We start from the raw sequence: 14378 nt of genomic DNA on the forward strand, positions 1-14378 counted from the left end.
ATTTTCAGTTGTCATCACGCCAATAACCGGGAACTGTCTGTAGCTATTTTTATGTATGGTACATCACTATATTGTGACCAGAAATAATGAGTTAAAAGGCACAATAATGTAAATGAGAGACTGTATTTTTCAAAGTACAAAAAGGGACTAAAAAAATGGGGAGCTTTCGACTGTTTGCACAGCGGTCCTCTTCAGCCAACTCAAGAGGACCCTTGTGCAAACAGTCGAAAACTCCACCTGTTTTTTAACCCCTTTTTGTAATTTGGAAAAATACAGTTTCTCATTTACATTGTTGTGGCTTTTTACTCATAGCTATTTTTATGTTTAATTTAAATTTTATGAATGCAGTACAGGTTATCGGTGGGGGTTCCGTTATGATGCTGTGATGATTGGTTATCGACGCCTCTGTTACTTATGTATCGGCGCCAGTACCCAATTATTGCTGCCGATAACCTGAAATCTGCAATTTTCGCAGCTGAAAATTTCCAATTTTCGCTGCTAGACAAGCCCCATAAAACCAGATTGCCGATAACCGACCCCACTGATAACTGCCTGTACTGTCATTTTCTTTTCCCGTCTCCTGTAGGGTAATAAACATTATAGTGACAGCCGCCTGGAAGATGCCGTTGCTAAATATACCCAGGGGATGGCGCTAGACCCAACAAATCCCATTTTGCCAGCGAACCGAGCCATGGCGTACATAAAACTAGAAAAGTAAGTGGGTGACGCTTATTATTTCTGACAGAATGTGTAAATAATCACTTTTATAAATGTAATAAATTATAAAACCCATGGCGATAAATTCTGCTGATGCAGCACCCAGACCTAACATTGGTTTTTTTGACAGGACTGGTTGTTGAGATCATAACCTGTTGCAAGTTTAGCACTGTCATTATATACTCTTTCTTTTCTGAGTAGGTTTCATGTATAGTTTTTTTGATTCCAGGTATGAGGCAGCAGAAGTGGATTGTAGCCGGTGTCTTAAACTAGATCCCAGCTACATAAAAGCATACTTGAGACGGGGTACATCGCGTCTAAAGCTAGGAAAGATACAGCGTGCAACTGAAGACTTCCGTAAGGTAAATACCTACCCAGTTGCCTTTGGAGCATTCAAAATTGCTTTAATAATTATGATGGTTTTTGTATCAGTATGGTCCCCACTATTGTGCCACAATTTTAGTGATACAGGAATAGTCTTGTGAGCAGGTCAGAAAGCTGCTTGTGTCAGTATGTCGTAGACAGTACAAATTTTGAAAGAAAAGGCGGTACTGTACTTGTTGTTCACCTCAGTTGAATGACTATGACATTCTGTGCACTGCGAGTAACAATGCCCACGGAGCCATTCAGTCGTTCGTTCAAACAAGTTAGTTAGTTAAAAATGATTTGTTTAACCAGACCTCTGAACCCTTTTAGGGTTCTTCTCAGGCTGGGAAAGATAAAACTGGCAGTATTTCACTGAGAGCACCTTCCCAATCTCTCATCCTTGCAGCTTCTGCTCAGAGGCAACTGGGATACTGTGACAACGAGCATAAGGTGCTCATGATTAATGGACTTTATTGGAGATGGAAACAAGGTGTTGAATTGATAACGTAACTGCAAATTCTTTCAACAATTTCAAATCACATGTAAAGTTGCTATGCAGCTGATCCTTATCATCTGCAGAGATCCCACCCAAAAATATCCAGTGAAGGTGTTTCCAGTGACCTCACTCTGATAAATCTTGAATCACAAAATAAAAATCATGAGATAGTACTCAAAATCTTGGTAAGGGAAAGCAAATTATTATATTTTTCTTATGGTAACCCAAAATGCATCATTAATTTAATCATGTTAAATGTAATAAATTCTGCATGCAGTATAAACACTGTATGCTCTGTGAGGTAAATAGATTAGTTGTCGTTACTTACAATAACGACATGGAAAATCAATTGTTATTGAATATGTTTATGTTGTATATGGAAAGTGTTCTTTTATATCGCGTGGTGTCAAGTGGAGATGTGCAGGTTTGTGTACAAATGAATGTTTAATTTATATTTATTTTGTTGTAATAAGCGTTGTTACCAAAGAATATTGTCTTGCGAATAGTTTGTATAATTGGTTAACAATGCGATGTAAATTGTTTGATAGTTTCGTTCGGTTCGTGTTGTTTTGGTGGCTTAGTTCGTCTTGTTGTTGACTCTTATCGTGAGCGGACGAGGCCAAAGTCGTGGGTATGGGTGGGAGAGCGAACGAATTATTTTCATAGTGAGAGGTGGACACGCGGACCACAGTCAGTTCGTTCCTCAACTTTGTAATGTGTGGTTAGGTAGCTGGAGGATTTAGTGAACAGAATTTCGCTCGATTGGATTAAACATGTCGTTCCTTCCCAGCGTTTAATGAAGTAGATGGATGAATCAGCCGAAGTTTGGATAAGTATCATATATTTGATTTGCCTTGATCGGGATACGCCGCTGGGGATATGCATATTCACGCGTGGGATTCCTGTTTGACTGAGTAAATTGAATATATATATTAGTGGTATCGTGGTTTACCAGTGCCTATCATAATCCAAACCCGGCAATTGCGTCAATAACATCATATAAAATTAGTAAGTAATAATTTATGAGTAAAACATAATATAATATGGTATGTCCTTTTATGGAAATCTTTATAACACAACGCAGTGCATTCTTTAAGTAGAGAAGAATGGTCTTGAATTCTCTAAACGAATCTGGTAATTTATAATTTTCTGTAATTGACTGAAGTCATTATGTGTTGTCGCTCGTTTGACCTAATGAGTAGCAATATATGGTGCCGTGACCAGGATCATTAATAATTTGTGATAATTTTCGGTATTTCTTAATTTTTGAAATTGATCATGTGGTAATTCTTTGGTTTAGTCACATGTCAATGATTAGCACCGTTGGTGATTCTATAGGACATTTCGCTGGTTTTTCTTGCTATTAACTATGTTATGTTGATGTTTTGTTGAATTATGCCTGCCTTCCTAACCTTGTTGTATCACTTATAGCGCGTTTTCCTTAAAATTAGTTTGCGTGTATCTTGCCTACATAAACAGACGTGGTTAACTCTTTTTTTTTTCTTAGTGAGGTGCCCAAGAAACATTAAATTTACCTTTTTCGTGCAACTTGTAGGTAGGGGAGTATTCAGGCTTAATTAAAACAGTTTTTTTTGAATATGATGTTTAATTAAATTAGTAAGGCCTGGTCCTGCTTGCCTTAAGCCCTAATTTTGGTTTTGTTATTTTCCCTTACTTTGAATTAATGTAAATTTTCTCTTTTGTTAGTATATTATTATTTCTCCATCAATTTAATAATGAATCGTAAAGTAGCTATTGTGGGACATTCTCATGTCACCCATATGGAGAATTGTTTTCATAGTGGTAGATCAGCATTATTGGAACCCTTAGAATATAAGACATTTGGTAGACCAGGGCGGTTACTACCAACCTTTTGACACCTGCCTGATAACCGAACTTACCACCTATGGGCCTAGTATCACTATCTTGTTCATAGGTAGCAATGACTTAGATGTACCCGGAGATAATCCTAACCTGGTGAATAGTATTCACACAAATATCCTAGGTTTGGTAGAAGGTCTACGTACAGTTAATAACTCAGAGGTTTTTGTTATGTTAATAGAAATACGTAAAACACCATCTAGAACCTCTGCCGAAAACTATCAAAAGAGAAAAAACTGTTTAAACAAAAAATTAAAGTGAGATACAAGAGTTAGGGTGATCCCTACTCTATTAACAGAATGTGATTTAGCAAGAGATGGGATTCATTTTCAGCATAAAGTTATAGGGCCTTGGCTCAACGTATTTGCGTTGAGTCAAGTAAATATGTGAAAAGTAAAGGGCAGTAGAAGGTGAGTAGGATCGTGGTTACCCCGTCCTTCCCCTTCAGATTAGGAGCTGGGTTAAGTATGGTACAGGGCCTGCACATCCCACTACACACGTATAATAAAATTTCTCCTTTTCATTGATTGTTTAATTTGGGAGAAAATTATTGGGTGATGAGTCACCTTTGAGAAATTTTGCGAATTTAACTTTTGAACCAGTTATTATAGTTGGATGCATATTTATTAATTATTGAAATTGTGAATATATTATATTGTATTTGTATTTTCTGAGTTTAGTCTTGTCACAATGGAGTCATTGATGCGTAGACGTGGCGGTTATAAATCCGTTATCACACGTTTTCTTGGGAAGATGACTGGAGTGATCGATTCGGGAGACATTGATGCTATAACTTCCCTTAGGGATTCTATTGAAGATAATTTGAAGAAAGTTCTTGCTTTGGATGAACAAATTTTGGATTCAGTTACAGTAGAAGAAATGTCTGATGAAATGGTAAATCAAGCTGAATATGCAAAGAGACGTTCGTAACGTATCAGCAAACTCAATAGCTCCATTACTAGCATTTTGAAATTAATAACTTCTCCATTCGATCCGCTAATGCAACCACCACCACTACCTAAAGCCAGTATTAGATTGCCCAAACTGGATCTTCCGCATTTCTCTGGAGATATATTAGAATGGAATTCCTTCTGGGAACTATACAATGTGTCAATACACCAGCAGAAAGACTTGGAACCAATTCAGAAGTTTTCATATCTAAGAAGTTTGCTCACAGGAGAAGCTTCGAAATTAATCTCAGGATTTAAATTTGAGGCTGCCAGTTATCCTAAGCTGTAGCTCTTCTCCTATCTACTTATGGGAAGAGAGATGAGATTAAGCATGTTCTGGTGAGAAGATTGCTGGAAATGGAGTCTCCTGCTGCCAATTCTGAATCACTGCAAACTTTCAGAGCTAATTTTGAATGCTCAATAAGATCGCTTGAAAGTGAAAAGCTGGAATTAAATGAGCTTTATACTATTTTGCTCTATACCAAATTGCCTAAAAGCGCCAGTGAGACTGTGAAAGCGTTTAGGTGTGAGACGATTGGTTGGTATTAGACACCTTTAAGAAATACCTAGAAGAGGAAATTAGCAATTTAAGAACTTTTGTTTCAACTGATGTGAATAAATCTGAAACTCTGTCGTCAATATCTACCTTCACAGTAAATCAATCCCAAGCTGTTAGACCAAAAAACAAAGGAAATGTGAATAAGTCCAGTCATCAGCAATCCAGAAGATGTGCTCTTTGTGATAATGAACATTGGTGGACACAGTGCAAAACTTACGCAACAAGAAATGAAAGGTTGAATCGCATCAGAGCTTTGCAGTTGTGTTTTGTGTGCGCTTCTAAGAAGCATTTTAGTGTGGACTGTGACAAACCAAGTTGCAATAAGGGTTGTAAGATGAGACATCATCGCATCTTGTGTGATAGGGACCAAACAGAAAAACAAAGCAAGAATAAACCAAGTGGTGTACGAGTGGGAACGCTATCAGTAAATGAACAGGACAAAACAAATAAGTTGGGTAAGCGATCCATATTACCAACAGCAACAATTCCCTTGAAAGGGAAGAAAGGTCGCATGGTGCGACTAAGAGGGCTGTTGGATACTATGCGCCGAGAGAACGTTCATTAAAAGATCAGCTCTAGAGAGATTGCAATATAGGTCCAAAGGAGTTGAAAAGATAGCCTTGAGAGGTTATCTAACTAGTAAACCTGTTCATGAATACGAGATGATAAGGGTCGCCATACCGCATAAAGGTGAATTGATAATAATGGACTGCATAGTGGTGGATGAGCTGCCAGAATATTAAGAAATTCGACGTTAAGAGAAGTTTGAGGTCGTTATGTAAAACTAAGATCAGCTTGGCTGATAAAGATTTCGATTTGCCTGTTGAAAATCAATCAACTATTGAATTGTTAATAGGGTTGATAATGTTTACAATATTTTGCATCCAGGGTTCAAAAGGGTTAGAAATTTAATATTGCTGCCGACCATATTCGGTTATGTGGTGACCGGCACATTTAGTGCTCCCCCACTAGGGAGACTCATGTGACTGTTTTGAAGCTAGCTGTACAAACTGAAGAAATTGAAGCTACTAATAATGAAAATCCCAAGACTGATCTGGACGCGTTGTGGAGTTTGGACAGATTGGGAATAGATTGCAGTGAGTTGTTAGAACAAGACCAGAGGGTCTTAAAGGACTTTGAGAGCACTATTACCTATTCTGAAATTGATAAACAGTATACTGCGTTGCCATGGAAAACCAATAGATTCAGATTGATGACAAATTTTGGATTAGCCATGAGCAGACTTCGACAGCAGAGCATCAAGTTTCAGAAGGATGTGGATTACTTGGAACATTATCAGAAAATCTTGCAAGAGCAAGAAGATAGAGGATTCATTGAGAGGGTGATCTATAATAAATCTGATGTGGATTGTCATTACTTGGCACATCATGGAGTGCTTAGAGATAGTGCCACTACTCCAATAAGAATAGTGTTTGATTGCTCATCAAAACAAGGTAAAAATGGATTAAGCCTGAATGATTGTCTATGGACTGGACCACACGTAACGGCTGATCTGCTCAGAGTCCTGCTGCAATTTAGAACTAAAACCTTTGCTTGTATAAGCGACATTGAGAAGGCATTTTTAATGATTCAGTTGCGTGAAGAAGATCGCAATTATACGCGTTTTTATGGTTGGAAAATCCGACAGATCCCAATAGTAAACTAATAGTATACAGATTTAGAGTAGTATTATTTGGAGCTACATGTTCACCTTTTCTTCTAAATGCAACCATCAAGCATCACTTAACCACTGTGGTCTCGTGGTTACCCCGGTCCAATACAGTGGATGTAGTGGAAAAAATGAAGAGAGGTCTGTATGTAGATAATTTGCAATTTACGGTTAATAGTGAATCTGAGTTGATGGATTTATACTTTAATGCCAACAAAATTTTTGCTCAAGCTCACTTATATTTGAAGGAGTGGTTTAGCAATAGCGAGTCTATACAAACTATTGCTGCTCCTTATCATATTGAAGCCAAACAAAAACCAATTCATAAAGTATTGGGATTAAATTGGGATAAAATTAAAGACGTCTTAACTATCAATCCAACTCATATTAATAAAACAAGTCAAACAAAGAGAGAAATTCTCAGTACCATTGCCCAAATACACGATCCATTGGGATTGCTTCTCCCTGTTACTATGAAAGCGAGGATATTTTTACAGAAATTGTGGAAGGAACATCTGGATTGGGACGAACAACTCATGAACCCGCTACAAGAGGAATGGACTGAATTCGCAAGGACTTAGAGAAGTGTCTTGAAATATCTTTTCCTAGGAGTGCTAGCCTGGGAACTGTTGATAACTTGCACATATTCTGCGATGCTAGCAAAACTTCATATGGTTGTGTGGCCTATAGAGCAAATGGTGAAAACTCTAATATAATTATGGCAAAGGGTAGAGTGGCGCCCATTAACACTAGAATGCCCGATGGAGTCATTTTGACTCCTGGAATTGCCATTCAAAGTTCTCCCGACTCAGTATCTTCACATATTTCACTGAACCCTTCTATGACTTTTAATGATTTTGAGTATATTACACCATGCAACTGAAGAAAAATGGGTTGGATTACTTTAGACATTAATTTTTTAGTTTTTTTAATGGATGCCCAAGGGAGTCATTTTGACCTTTCGATGGGACTCAAGTAAAAAATGTAAGTTTTGTTTTCTAATCATTTTTACAATACATATCCAAGTCGCTAATATAATGGTTTTTTCATTATAGGCCTATAGATTTCTTCCTTCCAGATTTCCTAATTTTTTTCAAGTAATTTTCCTCATGATTCAAGAAAATTTCCTACGTGGGACACTCAAGTAACATCATACTTGACATTCCAATATCCTTGTATGCAAAAACAATATTCATAAGTCTGGCAACAGTAATTTGTTATTGTCACTCATAGAAAAGAACATTCACCAAGTCATTTTCGTGGAAGCATGGCCAAAGAGGCCGTCTTTCACAGGAGCAAATTCTTGCTATTCTAACTGATATTCCTGAAGATGTTTCTGAGTTTGAAGAGGATGACAACTAGATTCGGATGATGATTATATTCCCAACGAAAATGGATCTAGCTCATCAGACAGCGAGGTGCAAGAACAGGTCGCACGGGAATCATCCGACCTACAGGTCATGCTAAAAGGTATATCGTTGTTGGTAGCCCAGCAAGTGCATGGCGACTGCTGATTGACAAATTCATATTACAGCATACCAAGAAATGTACAATAGCTGAAGCTCACAGCCAGACCAAAAGTCAGACATTCATGAAAAAGACGAGGAACTTGAAGCCTTTATTGCTGTTATGTATGCACGAGGTGTAGCTGGTAAGAATGACCGACCTGTGCATAGCATTTGGAATGACAGATGGGGTATCCCACTATGCAAGCAAGCTATGTCAAGGAATAGATTCTGTGAAGTTCTTCGGTTCTTGCGATTTGACTGATAAATCCACACGTTCTGTGAGACTCAAAACTGATAAATTTGCATTATTCTCAACAGTGTGTGGAACAGATTTATAGATAATAGTATTGCTTGCTACAAACCTGGTCCTTTTATAACTATTGATGAACAGCTCTTCCCCAGTAAGGCAAGGTGCCCTTTTACCCAATTTATGGCATCAAAACCTGATAAATACGGTCAGAAGTATTGGTTAGCTGTAGATAAGGAGAGCAAATATCTGGTGAATGGTTTTCCTTACGTAGGGGAAAGAAGAGCATCGTTCCTACAAGGAGAGAGGGTTGCTGATTATGTGGTCATGCAACTAATGGAGCCCTATTTGAACAAAGGGAGAAATGTCACAACAGATAACTATTTTACATCTGTCAACAAAGCCAAGCAACTAAAGAAAAGGGGGAACCAGTATAATAGGGACTATGAATAAAAACAGAAGAGAAGTCCCTGTCACAGTAAAAACCATGAAAAATAAGTTGTACTCTACTAAGATTTACAAGTCTGATGATATGACTCTAACAGTATATCAAGGAAAAGCTAAAAAGAATGTTGTTGTTCTTAGCACTCTCCATCAAGAAGTTGCTCAAGCTAATAATGCGAAAGAAGTTAGAAACAATCAAATGTTACAACGATACTAAATATGGAGTTGACATTTTGGACCAAATGGCTGGAAAGTATTCAGTGAGAACAAGCACAAGGAGGTGGCCTGTACATTTTTTCAAAACACCTTAGACTTGGCAGCAATAAATGCATGGGGATCTATAAGGAAGTGACAAAGGAAAAATTACCAGGAAAGAGTTTTTTGAGCAATTGTCAGAGGAATTGGCAGAGATAAATATACAGTAAAGGAAGAAATTTGATGAGAATGATAATAATCAAGGAAATGAAGAAAACAATGACCAAAGAGGAGACCTAAAGATGTACTGCCAAATGAAGACTCATTGTAAGAAGAATCGCTCTATTGGTAGTTGTGGAAAAAATGTAAAAAATCCTTATCGGTACTTGCACTGCAAAAGTCATCTGATGTGTAAAAGATGTGATATTCTGGCATAGACTCAAATTGTAATTCATTTTAGTTGGACATTATATGATTGTTGGGATACCTATTTGTCTTTATTTCTAAGACCTTTTAGTTTCTTCATGTCTGCAAAAATTGGAATACAAAGTACATTCCCAAATTTATAACAAAAATAAAAGTTATACAAGAAAATAATCAACAGCATATGATTTTTACCTGGTACCATTGACAAGAATTATTATGCAATAAAATTACACTGTATACTTGATAATAACGATTGTTAAAAATTATCATGCTCATAAGATATTTAAAAAAAATATTGAAAAATTTAAACAGATCAAAATGACTAAATAGAAATTAAAATACACTACTATAATTAAGCATTCTTAATTATAACAGGAGAACATTATATGCAATAATATTACATTATCTGTGTAACTAACTGCAAAGAACGTTAGAAATAATAATAAAACGCAAAATATTTCGGGAAATAACTATAAAAAACAAAGGAGTCAAAATGACTCCCTTTGGGCATTCAGACACGTTGCTAAATCTGGGCATCCTAGTGTTAAGGAATTAACAATTCCGAAATTGGAATTAATGGCATTGTTGCTAGGAGCAAGAATAGCCAAATTTATTATTAACTCCTTTGATGAAAAGGAGTTTAAACAATTATATGTCTGGTCAGACAGTAAAGTCGCCCTTAGCTGGATTGTATCCAGTAATGTTCTGCCTGTGTTTGTGAGAAACAGAGTAATTGAGATTAACTCTTTGATTCCGGGTCAATCCTATCTTACGTACCCTCATCTGAAAATCCCAGTGATTGGTTGACACGGGGAATGAGGGCTGAAGTGTTAGCAAAAAACTCCTATTGGTGGGAGGGACCCCCTTGGTTAAAAAATCACACTCTGCCAATCGATAGGTCATGGGTGGGGAGTACACATATGCAGGGTGAACAGGACATTGTAGTCAACGTTGTAGGGGACATAGATGAAACACGTCTACTGGATTGGGAAAGATTCAGCAGAGCTGATAAGGTCTTTAAGACCGTAGCTTGGATAATGCGATTTATAAAGAATTGCAAACTATCAACCAATGACAGAAAAACTGGTGGTTTGACTCTGGAAGAGTTACAAGAAGCAAAGGTTAAAACAATTGTTCTCGTGCAGAGAGAGTACTTTCCAGAAGAGTATAAAGCCCTGAAGAGGGAGGTAACAAACCAAAATTTGACATTAATTCGCCAGTTGAATTTGTTTTTGGATAATAATGTAATGAGATGTAGAGGCAGGTTGGAACACGCAACACTGCCTGAAGAAGTCAAATTTCCTACCTTACTGCCAAAGGGTTGTGTTCTGAGTAAGTTAATAATAAGACGACATCATGTGATGCAAGCACACATGGGGGTGAACGCTACTGTAGCTAGTGTAAGACAGGAGTTCTGGATTCCACAGCTGCGACAACTGGTCAAGAGCGTGTTACATCATTGTGTGATCTGTAAGAAAGTTCAAGGAAAACCATATAGAACTAATATAATACCCCCATTGCCGGAATTCCGTGTACAACGGAAACAACCTTTTAGTGTTACGGGCGTAGATTACACCGGGGCGTTATGGATAAAAGAAGGGAAGCAGATTCCGGAAAAGGTGTATGTCATACTATTCACATGCCCGATCACCAGGGGTATACATCTGGAAGTAGTCAGAAATCAGTCCGCTGACTCATTCCTCATGGCCTTCCGGAAGTTTAGCAGCCGTAAAGGCTTTCCTTCACTAATGTTAAGTGACAATGCCACTACTTTCGTAGCAGCATCTGAATATCTGAAAACAATGGCAGATAGCCCCCTTTTTCAAAAACATCTGGAGAACATCGAGTGTAAGTGGAAATTTATACCAGCAAGAGCACCTTGGTTTGGTGCAATCTGGGAGAGACTGATCGGACTATTGAAGACCTGTATGAAGAAGGTGGTCGGTCGAGCTCTTCTCAGTTATGAGGAATTATCCTGCATTTTGGTGGAATTGGAATCTATCATAAATGACAGGCCACTAAGCTACACATCGGGGGACCTTGATCAGAAGGAGATTTTAACACCTAATCATCTGATCTTGGGTAGAAAATTAAGATCCTTTCCCAAGGAAACAATTAATTGGGAGGAGGTATCTGAAGATCCATTGTATAGTAAAACTGAAATTGTCGAAAAGAGATTCCTTTACATATCCAAATTGTGTGATCAATTATGGAAAAGATGGGAACATGAATATTTGGTTTCTTTAAGAGAAACTCATCGAATTGAGTCCAACATAATTCTTGGCCCAAAATAGGAGATGTCATCCTTGTACATGATGAAGGGCCAAGAAACAAATGGAAGTTGGGTCAGGTGATTCAGGTGCATGTGGGGTCTGACAATGTAGTTAGAGTAGCTACCCTCAAAACCTCCCATGGCCAGATCATGCGTCCTATTGTGAAATTGTATCCGTTAAAGTTGTGGCAAGAAGTTGAGACTCCTGATCCTGCCAAAATTCCTGAAGTGAGTACACGACCATCCAGGAGGGCTGCTCGGGTGGCTGCAGAAACTAGAAAGGATTTGATTCAAAAGGGACTGTTGTAAATAGTGTATTATAATTTTTTCGTGGTGGGGAATATGTCGTTACTTACAATAACGACATGGAAAATCAATTGTTATTGAATATGTTTATGTTGTATATGGAAAATGTTCTTTTATATCGCGTGGTGTCAAGTGGAGATGTGCAGGTTTGTGTACAAATGAATGTTTAATTTATATTTGGTTGTAATAAGCGTTGTTACCAAAGAATATTGTCTTGCGAATAGTTTGTATAATTGGTTAACAATGCGATGTAAATTGTTTGATAGTTTCGTTCGGTTCGTGTTGTTTTGGTGGCTTAGTTCGTCTTGTTGTTGACTCTTATCGTGAGCGGACGAGGCCAAAGTCGTGGGTATGGGTGAGAGAGCGAATGAATTATTTTCATAGTGAGAGGTGGACACGCGGACCACAGTCAGTTCGTTCCTCAACTTTGTAATGTGGTTAGGTAGCCGGAGGATTTAGTGAACAGAATTTCGCTTCGATTGGATTAAACATGTCGTTCCTTCCCAGCGTTTAATGAAGTAGGTGGATGAATCAGCCGAAGTTTGGATAAGTATCATATATTTGATTTGCCTTGATCGAAATCGTCGCTTGGGATATGCATATCGCGTGGGATTCCATGACTGAGTAAATTGAATATATATATTAGTGGTATCGTGGTTTACCCGTGCCTATCATAATCCAAACCCGGCAATTGCGTCATTAACATCATATAAAATTAGTAAGTAATAATTTATGAGTAAAACATAATATAATATGGTATGTCCTTTTATGGAAATCTTTATAACACAACGCAGTGCATTCTTTAAGTAGAGAAAGGGTCTTGAATTCTCTAAACGAATCTGGTAATTTATAATTTTCTGTAATTGACTGAAGTCATTATGTGTTGTCGCTCGTTTGACCCTAATGAGTAGCAATATTAGTTCCATAATTCAGTACAATTGTAATGTTCATTTTAATATACTGTATGTGTATAAATATGAGCTTTTAGGTGGTGAATGCTTTAAAAGTAAACTTAATAATGAAATTCAAGATGGCTTATGCTAGTAATCAAGTTGGATATAGGGTAAGTAAAATGACTGATAGGTCTTTAAAGATTATAATGAGTTTGTTTGGAATTTTGACTTTTAAAAAAATGATAAACTCTCATTACCAATGAAGTTGGTGAATTGAGGTTGTGAAAAGTCATAATATGTGGCCTAAAGAGTATACATTAATTTGTGCATTTTGATACATTTCACTTTAGGGAATAAGGTTTCCTCTTGCTCATATCAGTTTTATGGTCACAATAAAGATGAATATTTAGGCTGTTGAGGATTTGTTGACATTATTCCGTATTTGAAGAGGTGGGATGTAAATATCCATTGTAGGTTTTCAAAGACGATGTAGTGATATCTCTGTTTATTGATTATTATAGCAAGTGAAATTTTTAATTGACGGGGACTTTATTTGTTATGTATTGTTTACACTATAATACTTTCTTCCTTTGCAGGTGCTTGAGTTGGAGCCATGGAATAAAGATGCAAAGAAAGAGTTGGAAAACATAGAGAAACAAAAAGATGTAAGTTTGAACAAAGAAAAATCAGATCAAGAAAAGAAGTCGCCACAGAGTGGAAAAAAGTTGATAGCAGAAACATCTGCAAACACTACGTCACAAAGAGTTGAGAAAGGTTCAAGGGAAACGATGGCATCAAGTGAACCTCCTGAAACGAAACAGAAGTTTGGGAAGAAGTTAAGAATTACAGAAGTAGGCTATAGTTCTGATGCGCCCAGTATATCATTGTCAGAGGGTTCAGGAGCAGTTATGCCCATTGTCAAACCACCACATCAGAGATCTCAGGTAAGCCTGACTATTGTTAAGTTCTGAGGCTTGTATGAAAGGGTTAGACTGATATATAAGCTGCATTCTTCTTGACCTCACTTTCATATATGTTTAACCTTTTTTTTCAAGCAAAGTCTTTGATGGACAGTATATATATTCATAGAAATGTCTAGCTATAACAAGATCAAGAGAAATATACAGTAATACAATTTTCTAATATGCAAGGTAGGCTCAGAATTGTGAAGTATGTCATCGCGCAAAGCACGTGTACATAATACAAATGGGTACCTCTTGTAATCCACATCTGCTCAGCTTTTAATTGAGTTTTGTGTGATTAAATTTTGTTATTTGGTATTTTCATTCCTATTTGCCTCATGCCTCAGCATAGTTGCGCTGGCAGGGGAAGCATGCCTGCAGCATGTTCATGTTTTTCATTATTTGGGACCCCTTTTTTTGGTATGCCCATCCTGTAGAGGCCAAGTGCTTTCTCCTGCACTGCCTTGGAAATTAAGCAGATTGGTCC

The 14378-nt window shown here is 37.4% G+C and overlaps 1 protein-coding gene across 2 annotated transcripts in view; it reads left to right on the plus strand.

The window, feature by feature from the left end:
• LOC136855813 (RNA polymerase II-associated protein 3-like) overlaps positions 1-14378 on the plus strand; it is a 36602-nt gene that overhangs the window by 12043 nt on the left and 10181 nt on the right. For both annotated transcript variants that reach the window (XM_067133169.1, XM_067133170.1), the window contains exons 4-6: positions 587-714; positions 947-1079; positions 13526-13873. In XM_067133169.1, coding sequence (XP_066989270.1) covers positions 587-714; positions 947-1079; positions 13526-13873 — 609 coding nt within the window. The remainder of the gene's footprint in view (positions 1-586; positions 715-946; positions 1080-13525; positions 13874-14378) is intronic.

Source organism: Macrobrachium rosenbergii, chromosome 33 (genome assembly GCF_040412425.1).
Source record: "Macrobrachium rosenbergii isolate ZJJX-2024 chromosome 33, ASM4041242v1, whole genome shotgun sequence".
In the NCBI taxonomy this organism is placed as follows: domain Eukaryota; kingdom Metazoa; phylum Arthropoda; class Malacostraca; order Decapoda; family Palaemonidae; genus Macrobrachium; species Macrobrachium rosenbergii.